General features: G+C 42.9%; 1 protein-coding gene across 6 annotated transcripts in view; it reads right to left on the reverse strand.

Annotated features, from left to right (window-relative positions):
- The window catches only part of ARHGAP42 (Rho GTPase activating protein 42), a 338,856-nt gene that overhangs the window by 107,238 nt on the left and 211,907 nt on the right, over positions 1-19,711 (reverse strand). For all 6 annotated transcript variants that reach the window (XM_019482041.2, XM_006274137.4, XM_019482040.2 and 3 more), the window contains one exon: positions 2,350-2,451. In XM_019482041.2, the coding sequence (XP_019337586.1) occupies positions 2,350-2,451 (102 nt within the window). The remainder of the gene's footprint in view (positions 1-2,349; positions 2,452-19,711) is intronic.

Below are 19,711 nucleotides of genomic sequence, written 5' to 3' on the forward strand. Positions count from 1 at the left end.
GAGGCTCTGGCCGCAGATACCCAGCCCCTCCAGACCCAGCCAGAACATCTGGCTTCCCTCCTTTTAACTCCTGCCCAGCTGGCCTAGCCAGGCTGCACAGCCCCACCACCCTGCCGCTCAGAGGCAGTGACCTGCAGGGGAGTGTGGCTATGCAGCCTGGTTTGGCTGACCAGCCCAGGTGGGCAGGAGCAGCAGTAGGGGAAATGCACCCACCACATGCTTGCTTCCCCAAGCTGTGTAGACCCTAGTTCTGGGGGTCCAGGGTGGGGAGCTCTGTTTTCCTCCACTGCTCAGAGGTACTGATTCACAGGGTGACAGGGCTATGCAGTCAGGCCTGGCCTGTCAGCCCAGCCAGGCAGGGTCAGCAGGGGCGGGAAATTCCCTGCCATGAGCCCTCCCCATTTGTGCAGACCCCAGCTGGAGGGGGCTCCATTCTCCCACATCCCACCCCCCTACAGCCCCACCCAGCTGACAGGCGCAGGCAGGATGCAGGGCTGGGGAGCACAGGTTTTGCTGCCTCTGCTCTGTGAAAGCCCAGAGGCAGGGCCAGCCTAGCTCAACCAGACCAGACAAGTGTACGCAGGAAATAACTTGCCCACCCTATGAGGTGGGGGTTAGCAGGGGCCACAATGGTACCTGAGATGGGTCTGGAGGGAATCTGGAATAGAACTTTGATAGACTGATCTAACCTAAACTGATTCAATTTGATACTACATCCATCCAGGTCTATCTTAAACTGAGTTCTGCCATTTTTAAACCAGTCTATGTGAACTGAACTTCCATTGGAGGTTTAGGCCAGTTTCTGATCACTTATACTGGTTTATGTGTCATTTCTGTACCTAGCCAGTATCATTTATACTGAGTCACTGGTTTTATTATAATTTACCTCATAGGAAAATTCATGTTTCATCTAACATAGCTACAAGCAACAGAATCCTTTTGTTCAGCTAAAAATAAAGAGTTATTAGAAAACATATTCTTCAAAGCTGAAGATGTGGCTACAATTTACAACCAAGATTCTGCAATTAGTTCAACTAGCACAGACTGCTGTGGGAGTCCTATTGAAATCAAGTACACATCACACATATGCAAAGTGATATGGGAATGGATCAGATTCCCAATAGGGCCTAAAGACTGCAGGTGCATTTCCCCTATAAAATTAGTGCTCTGTGCTCGTAATAGAATATGCTTCACTGACTAGTTCTTTCTAATTATAAATCACATTAAACTGTACACAGTACAACAATTAAATACCTAGGACTTTATTTAGAAGTCCTGCTAGTCTCTAGAAAGCAGAAGTAGCACATGAAAAAAATATGTATCACTGGGTCCAATTATAGAAACCTTTACTTGCATAAATAGTCCCAATGAGCATCACTCTTCATTGTACTGTTCCTTGTGCAGCCATTTGCACCTGTGCAAAATGAACATAAAGCACTACCAGATAGAAATGATATTGTGCAGTCATTTACACCTGTGTCGAGTGGGTATAAAACATTCTCATCCAGTAGCACTCTACATTCTTTTTGTGCAGGTCTATAAAGCTAGACTAGGCACAAAGAAGAGCAGAATCAGCCCCAATGACTTCAGTACAACTGAAGGCTGGGGCAAAAAGGTACTATTCACAAGCAAAAACACCAGTCATCATTTTCTTTCCTCCCCTACCTCTTAAACTAACAATCTGGTGAGGTTATATTTAAGCAAATTTTATTATGACAAATACAAGTTAGGCTAAAGATTACAGGTGCAGAATCACTCAGCAATTCATTGGTGGTGTATTATTTATGTATGATATGGCTTTTTCATTTAATTTCACAAAATACAGCCATATGTTTTTAAAATAGAAAGAACATTCCTTTCAGACTAATACAGGAAAAAAATAAAAGACAGGCCAGAAACTATAAAAGCACCATTAAAAATGCTTCAGACTATCTTCTTGTTGAAATTTATGTTAAATTAATTTGGGTTTTTGTTGGTACTGAATTCAACAACATAAAAAACAGTTGCCATAATCTAATTATATTCAATCTAAATGTTCTAGATACACCTGTAACTATAGGTCATCTATCTTTCATTATAATAATACAATTACAAATATCATAAGTGGTAAAACATACATTTGCAATTTCAAATATAATACAGCACAAAGAAAATGTCAATATTGTCTTGTTAAGGTTTATTTCACTTTAGAACAATATTAATTCTCAAATAGGAAAGTCTTCAAAACAACCATAAAAGACTGCCAGGAAGCATTACTCTTTTGTGTAAATAAAAATAAAGCCTGTCCTTAAAAGAACTCTTTTTATCTTCTTTTTAGCTATAAGGAATTGTAAAGTGGTAAAAGCTTACATCTTGCAAATGAGATTCTTTTTTCTTTGCTGATAAGTTTAAGTGCTTCTCTAGGATGGAATAATATTTCTCGCTTTCCTTGTCAAACTTCTTCTTTCCATCCTGAAAAACAAAACATTGCAAAGTAAAGAATTTGACAGAGCTCCAAAACCAATAAAAAGGAAAAGCTGGCAAATTTGTTGAAAAGCTATCTATCTGGAAAGCTAATTTTCTTTTATGGTGAAAGAATCAACTCTGAATGGGACCTTCGAGATCTAGGCGGTATATGCACAAAGCATCTATATGTCTTTGATGGGACTACTCATTTATAGATGCATCTGGCTGAACTAGGGCCTAAATTGGCATTACTTTCAGCCCTATAGTCATGCATGTCTTACATCATTCCCTCCTTCCAGAAAGAGCCCAGGAGTGTGTGTTCCAAGCAGAAGTTTTGGAGTGGAAACACTGGAGTAGTCCTTTCACCCTGTCTGCCTGCTCTTTGTGGTGAAATAGTTTTAAGTGTATTTTCTATTTATGTTCTTAAAATACAAGGAGGATAGAAGAGCATGTAGTAAACCAGTTGTAACATATCTTAAAAAACAATTAAGGTAGTAGGCACTTCGCTTCTTAAAAATTGCTTCCTGTGTTGCTGAATTTTTAAATATATCCCCTATTTAAGGAAGTCACAGAAGAAGAAAGCTGGAGGGGTACCTTCTCTCGTGGTGTCAATCATCCTGCATTCCCACTGGCTGAATACTTCAGATCCAAATAATCCAGCAGGGAAATGACTGACTTTAAAGAAAGCAAAGCTACACTATTCCACTTTTCACTTGATCTGCTTTTCAATTATTAAACTCAGTGCTTATGAGGCAAAGGATGTCTGTCTCCCTGTTGGGATATCTCCCATGGTTGTAGATGTAGCAGTATTGGCAAGAAAAGGAAAAAGGAAATGGGTAAGTATCAGCAACATCTAAAGTATAAAAACGTCCTGTTTTATTATTGTAACAAGAGCTTCTATCATGTGATTGATTTCAGTGCCTTAGCACTGTATCTTAAAAGCTGAAAGGCTATCCTGTGCTTTCCCCTCTGCAATAAATTGCAAAATAAGTATTTTAAGAAAAAAGAAATGGTAGCATGACTTGTATGAACAGCACATGCAAAATCCATAGATAATGGAAAAATAACTATGAGATACAAAGCAGGAACATCAGTATTTAAAAAAAAAATCATCCTTTTGTTCTTGTTTTCCCTGTAAATCTCAGTTACATATTGAAGAAATTACTGCATTACATTTTAACAAAAGCATTTAACATTTCTTTCCAGTTTATTTTTATTATGCCATGGGAAAGTCAGCTCAACAGTTCAAGAAATAGCAGGATGATCTTAGTACCTTACATACAGATATCAAGCAATCGAAGCAGCTCAGTAACAGATGATTAGCTACAACAACACCATAATGTAAGTAAGTTTCTAATAGTAATTATGCCAAAAAACCCAACAAAACATATTCTCCATCACTCAGAATAGGCATATGATATTTCTATTATAATGTGCATCAACAGAGAATATGAACACCTCCATTTTAGGGAAACTAGATTATTTTAACAGAAACTGCATATTAAAGGAAAAACATGATCAACAAAATATTGACAAATATCTGGTATATTTATCAACACATCAAAATGACGTAGAATTTATTATAGCTTAATGTGTGCACAATGGCCTATTAACAAAAAAGACATTAATGAAATAAGCCAGACATTCACATTTAACCCTAAAAGGGCATGTGATGGGTGGGGAGGGAGGGAACACAAGCAGAATACCCTTCTTCCCAGAAAAATCCTTAGACACAAGGGAAATGATGAGTCTTGCAGCATGTCTGATTCAGCCACAAAAACTGGACGCTGGAGAATCAACAGGAGACGTCAGTTCTATAGTCGCTACTACTCTCCAGTCCCTTTATGATTAGATCAAGGTACTATTAGCTTGAGTGCCTCACATAATTTCAGTTTTAATGCCCAGGTTAGGGAGTTTGTCTCAGAAGTCCACAGCTTCACCAAATAGAGGCTTCTGAATTTACGAACTCCTTCAGCCATACACAGAAATTAAGGAAAATTCATTAGAAAACAGAGACATTCTCTGCACAGAATACCACTCCTGAATGCACATTTTTTTAAGGCAAAAGAGAAGCTAAAATTGTTGAGTACTGCCCCATTAGAGTCATCTAATATATATTTTTTTATCTTGAACTGGTATAGGTGGCAAGGTCAGCCCCTGCAAGGAATCAGTATATCATGAAAAACCTGAAGCAACACGACAAAGAATATGACAAAGCTTTTCAACTGCTTATATACCAATGGGAGGTATCTGGGAAATAAGATGAACTGGAAATTATCATTTTTAGGAAGGCAAGGTTCTTTGGGTAGATGTGATATTGTTTATTAGACCAACTAAATAGTTGGAAAAAAGTTTTTTTATCATTGACAGGAAGAAATTGTATCTAACTGGCATTGCTGAAAGCTGATAAAAGAACCGAATGGGTGAAGACATGAGTGTGTGTGGGGGAGAAGGCAGCTGTTACTCTATTTTTTTCTGCCCATTTTAAAAACACTGTTTTAAATATCACATGTTTCAGAGCTATTGAAAACTCTCAACCAAGGATCTTGAACACGTATGGCTCAATGTGCTTGTTAAAGTCTACAAAGAAGTATTGGTAAAAATCTATTTAGTAGGAGTTTTTGGTCTGTATTAGGATGTGCTTCTTAAGTGCCTGCCTGTGATCAGTGGGAAAAAAAAAGGAGATTCCATGTAGCCAACAGTAAATCATCTTTAAAGTGTCTGAAATTTATTGTTTCCAAGTCAGAAAATACTGCATCCTGCATGACGTACCTATTTGGGATAATTTTTGATGAATAAAAATTGATTAACCTGTAAGTTGGTCTTTGCATCAGCACCAATGATCATAACCTGACTACATGTAACAAGAGCACTGTGGCACCTACCGGTAACATATATTACCCTGTTTCAAAACGGCTAATTTTGCAAAAACTGAGGAAAATTATGAGAGAAATTTACTGGGAGGCAATTTAAGACATAAAAAATTGTAAATTAATAAATAAAGACATCATATAACAAATGGAAAGAGGGAAATTAGTAACCAATATAAATGAGACATTACAAAAGGCAGAAAATTGGTAAGGGAAGATAAGGATGTTGGGTGAAATTCCATTGATGTCAGGCCTCTGGACAATGAATAGTTCCCATACCAAAATACCTTAGGAAGAAAAATAATATTAGTAATCTTACATTGCTTGACAGAGGCCATAACATTTCTAATGATGCCGAAGTGAAAAAGTGTATTTAAATTCTTTAATATTTAAATTCTTTAATTGAAAAAAGAAAGGATATCATATAGAGATAAGTAATTACTTTTCAGTCCACTAGCAGATGAATAGGATTTTAGATAGATAAGGTTCTTTAGGTAGACTCTCCCCATGCCTGAAGAAGGGTGTTTGTGCCCCAAAGCTTGCAAAGAACGATTTTTCAGACTATTTAGTTGGTCTAATAAAAGATATAACATCTACTCAAAGAAACTTGCCTGCCCATGTCCTTACACTAACACAGCTACAACCAACTTTATAGGATGTTGGATAATATTTCCAAGGTATAAACACCGTTATAAGAAAGGCAGAAGAATCAGATAACTGACGCCCAAAAGTCCTGGAAGAGTCGATACAGATCTTGCCTCCTGGTGCCAATTTTTACTACATTTTAGAATACTGGGGAAATTTCTGAGGAGTGCTAACACTGTGCTGACATTTGAAAATGGGATTTATCAGGGATCCAGGTTTTCTCTGTTTAAAAATGGAAAATTCTGTGATAAAAATCACACACTCTCTGATTAAACCCCCCAAATTCTGTGTTTTTCTGTAATTAGACTGAAATGCCACTACACACACACACATAGGTATCTGCCGAACACAATGTTTTATTGATATATTTACCATTTTAAAGTAAGTTGAAACCCTACCAGTGCCTTAAGTCAGTATTATAAAATACAGTCTAAGAACCTATAAATTTTGGTACGGTTTTTTGGGGGAATTTGGCGGGGGACGGGGGCGGGGGGACGGTTTATCATGGAAAATCAGAGCTCCCCCTGCCCCTTTTGCTCACCAGGGCGCAGGTCCAGCTGCGGCTGTCCCATCACACTGCTTTGTGGCATTGAGTAGCCCTGATATGCTGCTGCCCTGCCCATGCCATTGCCCTTCACTCCCCATCCACAGCCCCAGTGCCCGTCACACTCCACCCACAGCCCCCTGAGCCCTGCTGGTCCCCTCACTCCCCACCCACAGCCCCCCGGACACTGTCAGTGCCCCTCACACCCCACCTACAGGCACCAACCCCTCCCCCCCCCAGCCCTGCCAGAAGGGGTCCCCAGCTGCCAGGGCTATAGGGCAAGAGATATGGGTCTGCAGCCCCCTTTCCCCTGCAGCAGCACCCAAGCCCCAGCTGGTACCCAAGGGAGGCAGCAGCTGCTGCGGTAGAGTGGAGCTTGGCTCCCCCTCCCCCATGGGTGGCACGGCCCAAAAGAAGCCTATATGGGGGGTAGATGTGGGCTGCCTGCTGTGGGATCAGGTTCCCCACCCTGGTGCCCTCCCTCCAGGGCCTCCACAGCCCAGCAAGCGAAATCCAGCTCAGTAGGGCAGAGCGGGGCTGGGCAGGGAAGGTCAATGCAGCCACCACGAGCACTGCACCACCATAGCGAGGAGCTCTCTGCCTGCCCGGCAGCAATGAGAGGCATAACTCCGCGCCACTGCTCCTGCTGCTGCTGCACAGGCAGGGGGTGCGTCTTGCCACGGCAGTACTGGGCTTATGGCAGTGGCATCGAGCTTCCTCACCCTGTTCAACCCTGCCACACTGGGTGCCACCCCCTGGGCCACAGAGGCCCCAGGGGGAGGGTAGCATGGCAGGGAGCCTGAGCCCACAGTGGACAGCCCATACCCACCTCTGCTCCCTGCACAAATCTGTGGGGCATGTACCCTCCCATGTCTCCCCAGGAGTGCACACAGAGGTGGGGAGCCAGCCCCCTGCCATCCCCCAGATGAGCTGCCTGCAGCTCTGTCCCTCTCCCCATCAGGGCCCTGCAGCTGTACATGGCCTCAGGCCCCAAGCCCTATGTACCACCCCATCTGGGCAACAGCCTTAGCACCAGCCCTGTCCAACTCCCTCCTTCACTATGGGGGGCTCAATTCCCCCTCCCCGCCCAACTTATCTGTAGAGCTGCTCTCCAGGCTGCCTGGTGGCCATGTGCATGTGTATGTGTGCACATGCACATGGTGCCCCCTGCCTATCTGCCCTCCTCCCGCACCCCCCAGCTCCTTGCAGGCTGCAACTCTGCCAGCCTGCCAGGAGAAACCCATTGTTTCTCATGTTTATCTCCTTCAAAGGACAAACTCTGGCCTTTTCTCCTTAAAATGAGAAAACCTGGGTTTTACAGCTTTTTCCCTTCACAAATGGAAAACCTGGATCCCTGGTCATTACATATTAGTTAGGCTAACAGAAGTGTTGGGCAAAATAATGGAAAAGCTGGAACATGGTTAATAAGGAATTAAAGAACAGAAATACAATTAATACCATAATTGTTTTATGTAAAAGAAGCCTAATTTAATTCTTTGCCATTAGACATTTTATTCATAAAGTAAACTGCAAATATAATAAACCTCTGTAAAATGCCATGTGGAGCTTAGACAAATGCCTTGATTAAAATATCGCCATTATACAATTTAAATTACTAAACTAGCTAATTGAGAGGTCTGGAAAAAAGTCAACGACAATCAACACTAAAGGAGGATTTTCTGTTAGAATTCTGGCCCACCAGTAGTCAATATTTTTTTTATCAGTGATATGGAAAAGAATACAAAATAGCTGCTGGTAAAGTTTGTGGGGTATGAAGTACAGAGACTGGTTGAATAGAAAGATAGGACAGCCATTCAAAATTATATGGAATGGTTGGCAAGCTGGACTGGAACAAAGTGCATTTTACTATGGTCAGATGCAAAGTTATACATCTAGAAACCAAGCAAATAGGCACTGCCTACAGAAGAGGGGAATGAATTGCAGAGAAAGCAGTGACTTTGAAAAGCATTTCAGTCACAGTGGATAAGCAATACAATATTCTTTCAGCATGAAAGGCTGAGGAAATCCTTAACTATATAAACAGGAATAACAAGATGATTTTACTTCTACACAATACACCGATAAGATAATTTCTAGAATACTACATCCAGTTCTCATGTCCATATTTTAAAACAGACGTTGACAAAATTAGGTAATCCAGAAAAAGGATCACAACGCATTGCTGAAGAAAATGCCTCAAACTGAAAGCCTTAAGGGCTTTATCTATTTACGTTTTCAAAAAGATGAGCAAGTTATTATTTGAATACTGTTTGTAAGCATCACTATGTGGAGGAATTCTAAATACTAAAGATCTCTTTAATGCAACATCAAAATGCATAATGAGCATAATTTTAGGGCTAGAAACTGAAGTGAAATCAATTCAATTTAGAAACTAGCAAAAATCATTTAACACAGAGTAATTAATCGCATGAATTGGTATATGTTCTATCTTCTCAAATTAAGGTAGTCTAGGGGTTCTCAATCTTCTTAGTCTCAAGGCACCCCTAGATAGACTCAAGGGACCCCTCAGAAATGCCAGGCCTTAGTTTTCACTCATTTTTTTTAATATAGAAATATAATAGAACAATTCTTCTACTGCAAAGAACTCAGAAAGACCACAACAGGTCGGAATGCTTTTAACATATGGATTTCTATTTGGAATCTATGGGTTTGTCTTGTGAATGTTTGCACACCTCACAAAGTTAACACTGTGTTGCACCCCATGGCACCCTTTAAAAGGATCTTGAGGCACCCCAGGGTGACAACACCTTGGTTGAGAATCACTGCTTTAGCCAAACACAGGCTACAAATAGAGTAACTATGAAATTTAAGGGTTTGATATGGAAAAGTGTATGTGAGATGACCTAACAATGTCTTCTTTTATTCAGGTCCATGAGTTTAGATATCCTTTAGGACAATTGCCCACAATACACTTTGAGTCCTTGCTATTATACATATACTTGCTAGCAGATGAAGATGCATCAAGAACTCCAGATTTTAAGCAGGTTAATGGAAGAGAAAACAATGTGGACAATTTAAACTCAACAAATGTTTTGTTTCCCTCCCTCCAACCAACTCAAGTCTAAGTTAAATTGCCCTCAACCAAATCCCAGTCTCAACAAGACAATGGCTGCTCTCTCCACTTCTTATAAAGATTAACTTTTTTAAAGAAGATGAAGTATTTGCCACCCCTTATAACTCAGACAGACATAAAGAACGTACCAATTGTAGTAAGAAGTCTTATGTTGTAAACCGATTATGTGTTTGTTTATGCAACTGTGTAGCCAGTGGATCAGGCACACTGATGGCTACCCTCGGCATTTCCCCTGCTGTGAGGAACTCCTTGTAATGCTGGAATGCTTTATTTGTGGAGAAGTGAGCCTTGCTTCTAGGGCTATGGAATGTAAGCCGGGTGGACATTTTTGCTGCTGTCCTGCTTGGTGACTAAAGCAGATTTAACAAGTAAAAGATTAGCCAGCATTTTTATATTTCACTTAGGGCAATGAGCTTCACATTTAGAAAAGAGACATGTGTGAGTAAGTTAAGGATTTGTTTGATTTTGTTCTTAAAATGAGCAGGAATTTTTATTTTTCTGTCCTTTTCATGGCAGGGGGATTTTTGGATCATTCCCACTACAGAGTTCTTTGATGAACAGACAGAATCTTGACTGTTTAGTATGCTTTAGCTTACCACTTTGTCACATTCTGAATAAGGAGAAAATCAAGTAATAGCCTTATTAAACAGAGCTATCATGCCCTTCCAGCCCAAAACAGAGCTGTATGGTAGGCAACACAGAAAGTATTTTTGCAGTTCTACTCAATCTTTTCTTGTGGGGATTTTAAAGAACTTTAGAACTGCTACGGAATTAAGCCGCGCAAAATGATCATGAAATAAGTAAATCTTGTTACCATATTATGGATGAATTAAAATAAACCATAAAAAAGTTAAACGCACTGGACATGGTCATACAAGCCTCAGTTCTGCAATGAGGTCCAAAAACACAGCTCCACACACCTATACAGAGCCCCACATCTTTGTGGCACATTTCCTATATTTTTGTGCCAGAATTTTGCTTTAATGTGTGTCCAGGTTACTATTTATGGCGTGATTAACACTTTAATCATATCCTAAATGTAACAAGTGCCTGGGCCCTAAAGCTCACTATAGCAGCAGAGTCAGTTGATCTGATCCAGGCTCTAGTGGGCTGGGACTGAAAAGAACACGTATAAATGGTAAGACACAAAGGGCAGTGGGAACAGCACAAAGAGATAGAGAGATTTTCCTAAGAACAGAGCAGGCTAGCAGCAAAGCTGAAACCAGGAACTATATATGCCAACTCTTAGTCCAACTCCCTATTCAACAGAGCCAACTGTTATATTTTATATTATAAGCAATGAAAAAATATGATTTGCTTTCTCATCTTAGGAAAAGAGACAGCTGTAATAAGAGTTACCTTGTTGAACCAGCTGGACTCAGGCCCTTGCCTGAAGAGGTGATTAACCAGTTAATCACATCTTGAGTTGTGACCTGGCCACATGTTCTATCAATTAATGGCGTGAGAGAACAAGTAATAAGCCACAAAGTTATTCTACCAAAAATGTGGAATAACTTTGTGGCTGGCTCCTATAATGCCATTAGAATGTGTGGCCAGGCATGTCCCTGTGGCTGAGAGCCCCTACAATTGATGAGGTTCCCAGGCTCAAGGGAGCACCATGTGCTCCAGTTGCTGGGAGCCCTATGGTGCACTGATGTGACTGGGAGCCCCTTCCAGTGTGAGCTCCCAGTCTCAGGAGCACATGGGGTGTTCCTGCAGCCGGGAGCCCTGTCAGCTGAGGGAGCTCCCACCTGTGGGAGGTTGCTACTTGCCAGTGCACAGACAGCCTGGGATCACAATCCCAGGCTCCTCCTGCACCGGCAATATAGCCCACAATCCAATCTCCCGCTGTGCACATGTGACATGGCAGGAAGTACAATTGTTTGGATCATGCACCAGATCCCATCATGCTTTTACCTGAATGTCTGGCAGGGGCCTAAGGTGCTGTCCCATCCTACCTTCTGCCTGACTTCAGACTAACATGGCTAATCACTTTTCTGTAATGAGAGACTTGACACAAACAGAAAAAATGCATTATATAAACAAATTCACATTTTTCTCACCGCTTTCCCCTCACAGAAAAAAACATTTTGAGATTAATTCATTGAGGTCCTGAAGCATTTTGTTGCTGGAATGAAACTTTTGTAAATCTTGCCAGCAGACTGTGAGGTTCTACTGCCATTCTAGTGCCAATCTTCCTCCTCCCATCATGCCACTTCCAGAGAAGTCACCTGTCAGGTATATTGTATCCATTCACCTACCTAGAATTTATAGATTTAGACACCCGCTGGTTTGAAAAAAAACTAAACTACTCGGTTACCAGTGTAACTTATTGTCTGATTGCTACCTTCAGTGAGACAGCACATGAATCAGCCTTTTATTTTCTTCCCAGTTTAGAGCACAGACATTTCTCTCTGCAAAGATGAGGGATATGGAAACAAAAACTAAACAACATAGACCCAGAAGAAAGGAGAGCACTGCAGTTTCAATTGCATTTGTATCTTTATTTTAACACAGACTTTCATGGGGCTTCTGAGAATAAGGCTACAATGCCAGCAAAGCAGCATTTCTGGCACCATAAAAATCACTTTCAGAACTGCTTCTGGGAACAGTATAAAAATATTGGCCTTTCACACCTGTGGGTAAGTAAGTATCCCCATGGTTAAAAGTTCCTTTGACATCACCAATAAAAGCACAAATTTGATTTTAGTGAAGCACTGAAAAGCTGTTTACTTAATGAGAATTAGCACAGGAAAACTAAAAGCCATAATCAGCAGCAGGTGATTCATGTTCTGGAAGACAAGAGACACTTCTGCGGATGCCAACACAACTCTCAACAAACATACACAGTGACTCATAACTTACAGGCACATCTTAGAGGGAGTTACAGGGGTTTCTCTCATTCTCAGTGAGATATTTTCCTCTGTTATCCTCAAAACACTGTTTTATATACAGCAGCTGCAAACCCCAACACTATCCCTTCATCCTGCACCTGGGAGAACATGAAAGCTGCTCCTCAATCAATCAAGAGGTTTGTGAAGAAACTTTGTATATGCAAACTCTCTCTTCCCTGAGCTCCAAACCAGAAGACTGAGGGTTACCTAATCACAGCTTCCCTTGGCTCAAAACACAGGAGAAGTGAGGCTTCTCACGAAGCCAGATTTTAAGTTTGGAACTGTTGTAAGTCTAGACACACACAAACACAGTGCAAAGAGCACATGGATGCTATGCAAGTATCACTACTCTGTATTCACATTGTTTCCTATTCCTTGCCCTGGAAATAAAACCTTTGCCCTAAATATCCAAAACAACAACATATGGAAACACATCTGGAGGACCAAAGATTTCAATACTTAACAACAAAATTAAGTAAATAAAACAGGAGTAGAATATCCTTCAGAAGTTGAATACAAACTAAACTTATAAATAATCTCTCTACACATCAATATGAAACAAACTTCAAAAATATCAATAAGTTTGGCAGAGATTCACTCTCTACAGGCTAGAGGTTCCCAAACTTTTTAAACACAAGGTACCTCTTGGAAAACACCAGTTCTTTGTTTTAACTCGTTTTTGACTATGGAAAAATGACAGGCCAATTGTGAAGCCCACAACAGGTCATAATGTATCAATATTATTGATTCCTATTTAAAATCTCTAGGTTTATCTTATGAATCATGTTTGCACACCTAAAGTGCTAACACTACATGTTACAGGGGCCCTGCGGCACCCTTTAAAGGATCTGAAGGAACCCCAAGGTGCCATGGCATCCCGGTTGTGAATCACTGCTATAATCTCTCAGTATTTTGCATGCCCACCCAGAGATCTACCTAATCAGTCACATCACCTGATCCTTGAACAAAAACAGGAAATTCTTATCATTTAACAGACCATAAATTTCAAAGCTCCCAATATTGAAAACCATCCCTAATCAGGGAAGCACTTAATCATATGTTTAATTTTAGGCATGTGATAAAGTATTATTAAGTTAAACATGTATATATGTGTTTTCTTGAATTGGAACACAAAAGAGTAAGGCAGCTCATCTAGAGGCTCCCGCTGCTGATCCAGGAGGGCACATGCCCCTGGATCTGTGTGGGGCAGGGTGGGCCGAGTGGGCTGCATTTGCATGGTAGGGCTGGGGCTGGCACCCCAGTCCCAGCCTTACTCCCTCCCTTACCATGGGGGGCGTTGATCAGTCCCCAAAATCTCTATCGGTGCACCCCTAGTTGGCCATCCTTGCCCCGTTTCATTTACTACTGTTGACCCTTTGGAATGCATGCAGTAGATCCCTTTGGCATAATTTAACTACAAATTGCAGTTCTAGATATAATATAGAAGGCATTATGTTCTTCAGTAGGTAGGTCTGTCTTCCCGCAGGAATTTGCAAAGATACTGATTTTTTTTTTTGCATGTAAAGTGTTATCCATCATATCTATCCACCTGTCTGATGCTGTACCTTCAAAATGATCTTTTAAATTATTTCAAGTCATATTTCACTGGAAGAGCCACATTGTTCTTTCTCTTTGTTTTTCACTTTATTCAGCTGCTGCTGTATCCTGGACACATTAAATTTTATTGACAAAGCTTTAGATTTTCTCCAAAGTAAGCTTATTTTTCTCACTTTTTATTTATAGTTTAAGAAGGATGAGAGAAGCAAGAAACAGAAGACAATACATGCAAACACCTCACCACAACTACATCAGAATGCAGGCATCTAAACACTTGTTTTAAAACAAAGGTCATAAGGCACCTTCTAAGCTGATTTAGAATTCAATAGAAATGTTCTTTCATTACTCAGACGTTTTAAAATCTTAATCTGAGACGATCAAATAGTCAGCATTGCAAGCTTTCAAAACTAAAAATACATTAAATATCTACAGAATTTGATAGCTATATTTCATTATCAATTTCAATTAGAAAGGCCTCATTTTTTTTGTTATAATTATAAAATCAGTTTGTTTTAAGAGAGTTAACTTTGCAGGGAATTGATGCAAAACTCTCACCTTCCCCACAAGAAACAAACTCCATTTTAAAAATAGTTGATCTTTTTTACAAGAACATAGCCTATAGTGAATTGGGAAAGAAGAAATGCTGTGAAGGATTATTTACACTCTTCCTCTACAGCTAATATTTTATTCTCACAAAGTAAAGTTAAGACCAAAATTATATTATTAGTAGAAAATTATGATTTCATGGATATAGAAACACATCTAACTATTAATGATCTTAACATTAAATCAAGTGATGCTTTTCTTTAAAAAGACACTGGGTGATTTTTTCCCAACTGAAGTCAATGATTTCAGTGGGCCTAAGATTTCATCTGTCCTGTTTTTCTGAAACTTTTTTAATAGTTTTTTTCAGGAATGGCCAGGTAGGGAAGAAACAACAGCACAGGTGCAAAGAATAATGCAGTGCTAGAACTTGAGGCTTTCACATATATTTTGTTCTTTGCTCTGGGCATGGTATGTCTCCAGGACTGGGATAGGACATATCCAGCTGACAGTGGGCACATGTGCATGTGCTATTCATGCACAATAAGGTTATTGCACATTAAAATAAGGCACAGTAAACTGCGCCCCAGAATGGGTCCACACTTGCACCAGCTTGGGAGCAAATTTGCTCCCAACTAAAGCAGTTAAAACCAGAGATGTTCCTGCCCCCCTGCCTTACTCAGCCCCACTGTAGCAGCCAGAGGGAGCTCCAGGCTTCTCTGGGTGCCAGCTTGGGGCTGGCAGGGTGCACAGGGCTGGTCCCAATCCCCACATGGAGGGGGAGAGCTGTCCTGGCAGCTGAGAGTGATGCATTCCAGCCATGTGAGGATCACACCTAGTCCCCACATGGCCAGGAGAGACATCTTTGATTGGCAGGGATGCTGGCTGACAGCTATGTGGGAATCCAGAGGGCCTGGAGAGGCATCTCTGCTTGTGGGGGATGCTATCTGGCAGCCAGGTGGGGATCAAGAGGGCCCTGATCCCCACATGGCTAGGAGAGTTGTTCCCACCTGCCTGGCAGCTACATGAGGATCAGAAGGATTAGAAGAGGAGTCCCTGCCTAGGGGGGATGCTGCCTGGCAGCCACGTGGGGATCAGGAGGGTCAGGAGAGGTGTCCTTATCCAGGGGACATACTGCCTGGTAGCAAGTGGGCCCCCTGCTGCCTGGGCTGACTGGGAGCAAAATGCTTCTGGTTAGCATCTGCACGTGCATTCCTGTGCATTTGCTAATACCCAGTAAATCTACTACCTGTAAATACGGGGTAGTAGATTTACTGCATATTAGCCTATTTTACTAAACAGGAGTTCAATGCACGGTTACAGAGTGATAATTTACTGTACAGTAAAGCATCTCATGTAGACACACCCACAGAGAACAAAATTTTACTCCTTCAAAAGTTATGATGGTCTTGTTTGGAATCAGGTTTCTTATTGAATATTTTATTGATGTTATTGTTTTATTATTTTATAATGACATTGATTATTTTATTTATTTTTAAATGAATCTTATTCACTCCTGCCACAGATAAGAGTGAGATGTGCAAAAGAATGGTCTTGTGGTTTGTAAATTAAAATAGCATTCTGGAAAAATAGGAGCTCAGTTCTCAAAGTTTCCTGCAAGAATGTGGGTTTAAACTTCCTGGGCCTCAACTACTTTATCTAAAAGGCAGAGATAAAGCTATGTTTTACAGGAGCTCCTGAAGCTAAATTCAGGAGAGTCTGTAGAGTTGTCACATGTCACATTGAAAAACACAGGAGCAAATTCACAGCTTACATTTTAGGGACTCAGAAAAGGAACACTTCATACTCATATTCATGGTTCATTCATGACCAGGTATCAAGGTGTTCTGTTTGCTGCAGAAAAAATGTGGACTTTCTTCTTTAAAGGAGAAAAATGTGGGGAAACTGAAGATTTGCCCTAGTAGGCTGGCAGAGTTTCAGCCTGCAAGGGGCCGCTTTGGACTGGGGGGAGTAGGAGGAGGCCGATTAGATGCAGGGGGCACCATGTGCATGTGTGCATGTCTATGTAAGGGATAGGCAGGCAGCATGATGGAGAGCAGCTTCCTCATTTCCCCACAAGTGAGTCTATGTGGGGAGGAGCATAGACAAGGCATGGGGGGCACAGGTAATGCTTCAGGGTGGCAGGGGCCATAGGCCTAGCATGGGGGGAGTGAAGGAGGGACGTGTGCCTTCCCAGATTTCTGTGCCCATAGAGGATACGTGGCCCAGTGGGAGGGACCCAGTGCAAGAGGGCTCCCCTCGTGGTGCAGCTCCTTTGAGGCCACAGCTCTAGTCCAGAGGGGAGGGGAGTTGGGGGCAATGCAGGCAGCCTGAGGAGAGCAGAGGCAGTAGCTGGGCCATGGTGGCAGGACAGAGCTATGGCTTGGCTCATGAGCAGATGGTGGTGGGAGGAGGCAAGACCAGTGTGCCTCTCCCCAGTCCATTACTCCTCCTGCTGCTGGCAGCGTGGCTGGTATGGAGGTCCCAGCAGCAGCGGCAATGAGTCTTGCCACCCTGCCCCTTCCTCCTGCACTGGGTCCCACTTGCTGGGCTGCAGAGGCATCCTCCCTCCACCCCCACGGGCAGATGTGAGGTAGATTCCATGCTCGTCCTTGCACTCTGGCCACAACAGCCAGAACCTGGACGCTCCTGGTTGGTTGTGGCTGGGGTCTGTTGGGTAGGAAGCAGGGAGTGGACAGGATGCAGCCACCAGGTCCCACAGCCCTGGCAGCTGGGATTCCCTTCTGGCAGGGCTGTGGGGGTTAGTAGGATGCAGATCAGGAGTGAGGGACACCGGTTGGGATGGGGGGCTGCAGTTAGGGAGTGAGGGGCACCGGTGGGGACGTGGGAGGGGGGAGGGGGTCAGGAGTGACAGGCAACAGCATGGGCAGGAACATGGCACCAGCATATCAGGGCTGTTCAGGGCCACAAAGCAGCAGAGGGGACGGCCCCAACTAGACCCACACCCTGGTGAGCAAAGGGGTTAGGGGGAGCTCTGATTTTCTCGGATGAAACAACTACAATTAAATGCCCAAATTTATAGGTATTTAGAATTTATTTGCTTATAATAATTGAGGCACTGGTAGGCTTCCAAACTGCTTTAAAATTGTAAATTGTGTTCAACTGATACCTATGTTTATAGTGGCATTTAATTTTAATCACAGAAAGATGCAGAAGCGGGGGTGTTATATCAGAGAATTTTGGATTTTTTTTCACAGAGAAAACCAGGATCCCTGGGTGACACTAGGGGATCCATAAAATGTTTTTTTAAAGTAAGAGTACACATTATGGTAGATAAATATTGAGCCATAGACCCCACTTTGATTGGTTTGAGCTTGTAATGGGGCCCCAACCCCAAACTAGAAGAGGGGCAGGGGTAGGGTGCCCCAGCACCTTGCCAGGGCTTTCCTGTCCCTTGCTTCCCCTCCCCTCCCCTCAGGATCTCCCTCCGGGGGCAGTGGGAGCTTTGCTCACAGGAAAGAGCAGTTTCCTTCCCAGCAGTCAGCCCACCTGAGCAGTCAGGAGCTGGGTTGCCAGGAGGTCAGGTGCCCAGAGATGCTGGAGAGGATAAGAGGGGAAGGGAAGAAGAGCAGTTGGCAGCCAGAAGGGGAGAGCCAGAGCTGCAGGGGCTGTCCCCAGGTGAACCCCTGAGGAAGAAGGGGGGATCAGAGAAGCAGCTGCCTCAGGACAATGCAGTGAATCTTCAGATAAGTTTTTCTTTTTGGTTACATTTATTTTGGGCTCTACGGAAGCCCCATTAATATCCTGGGCAAGGCTTCCAGCACCAGCTGGGGATTTGAGTTAGCAAAATGGAGCACCCAGGTACAGGGTGCCTGAGGCCAGAGTGGTTTCCCTGCTATGTCGCAAGAGCAGCTCAGGTTCCCATATCATGGACCTGGAGTGGGACGCTCGGCAGCTCGAGCAAATGTGGCCGGGCAAATGTGGCCGGGCACCTTGGAAAACATGACAGTCTTGCAGGTGTGCCTTAGGGCGACTTAGGGAGCTGAATAAAATTTTACTGCATAGCAACAAGTTTACTTTGGCATTTCAATGTCCTTAGTGTATTTGAATGGTGTCAGTTCTGGATGAGAAGATGCAAAATTCCCCAGAAAGGAAATTAGGAGAAAAAGGAATGGAGCTGCAGCATGGGATTCTTCCTCAGTAGTCATATTCAAACATAAGTTCATACAGCTTGAAATTTCATTGTTTTCCCTAGACTATGGAAACATATGAGGTGAAAGGGCATCATTTATATATGCACAGCGGATTAGATGAAGTGAAACAGACCTATATCATAGTTGATAAAGAAACAGATGGTACTCAGTGAAAATGGGATTAATACAGCCATAAATTGTGAGTGTTGCTCCCTTGCATCTTCTATGGAAAGTACTTTTAAAAGGGGCATTAATTGCATTGCATCAAGAATTAAATGACCCAATAGCTATTACCGTATTTCATGGTGTACACGTTAGCATGCTATACAAGTCGACCCCATTTTTCTGATTAAAAAAGTTAGGATTTTTATAGATTTAGTGTATAAATAGATGTAGCTTTTTTGATCAGAAATATGGGGTTGACTTACATCAGCCCCGGGGCACCCTCACGGCAGGCAGGACAACTGTGGGGTGGACACATGCGAGATCAGCACCACCGGAGGAGCTGGAGCTGGGCTTGGCACTTGGCTGGCAAGGCCATGCTGCACTGCTCATAGGGGCCAGGGCTGGGCCTGGCACATGGCTGGCATGGTCGAGGCAATGCTGCTCGCAGGGGCCAAGATTGGGGCCAGGCTCAGTTCTAAGCTGGTGCAGCCCAGGCAGTGCTGCTCACAGGGGTCAGCACTGCCTGGGCCATGCCAACTGAGCCTGGCCTGGCCCTGGCCCCTATGAGTGACACGACAGAGGTGGGTCATGCAGGCTGCGTTCCTCGCTACTGTGCACAGGCAAGGGGCGGGTAGGCAGCCAGCTCCAACATGTGACTTCCCCCAGAGATGCGCAAATGCTAGCAGCACCATGTGCCACAAGGCGGTAGTGCCTGCACAGGCCACGAGGGCCCGCTGGCTGCTGTGCACCATTAAGGGGAGTACAAGGAGGATCCCCACATCCCCCCACCTTCCCTCACA

Source organism: Alligator mississippiensis, chromosome 1 (assembly GCF_030867095.1).
Source record: "Alligator mississippiensis isolate rAllMis1 chromosome 1, rAllMis1, whole genome shotgun sequence".
Classification (NCBI taxonomy): domain Eukaryota; kingdom Metazoa; phylum Chordata; order Crocodylia; family Alligatoridae; genus Alligator; species Alligator mississippiensis.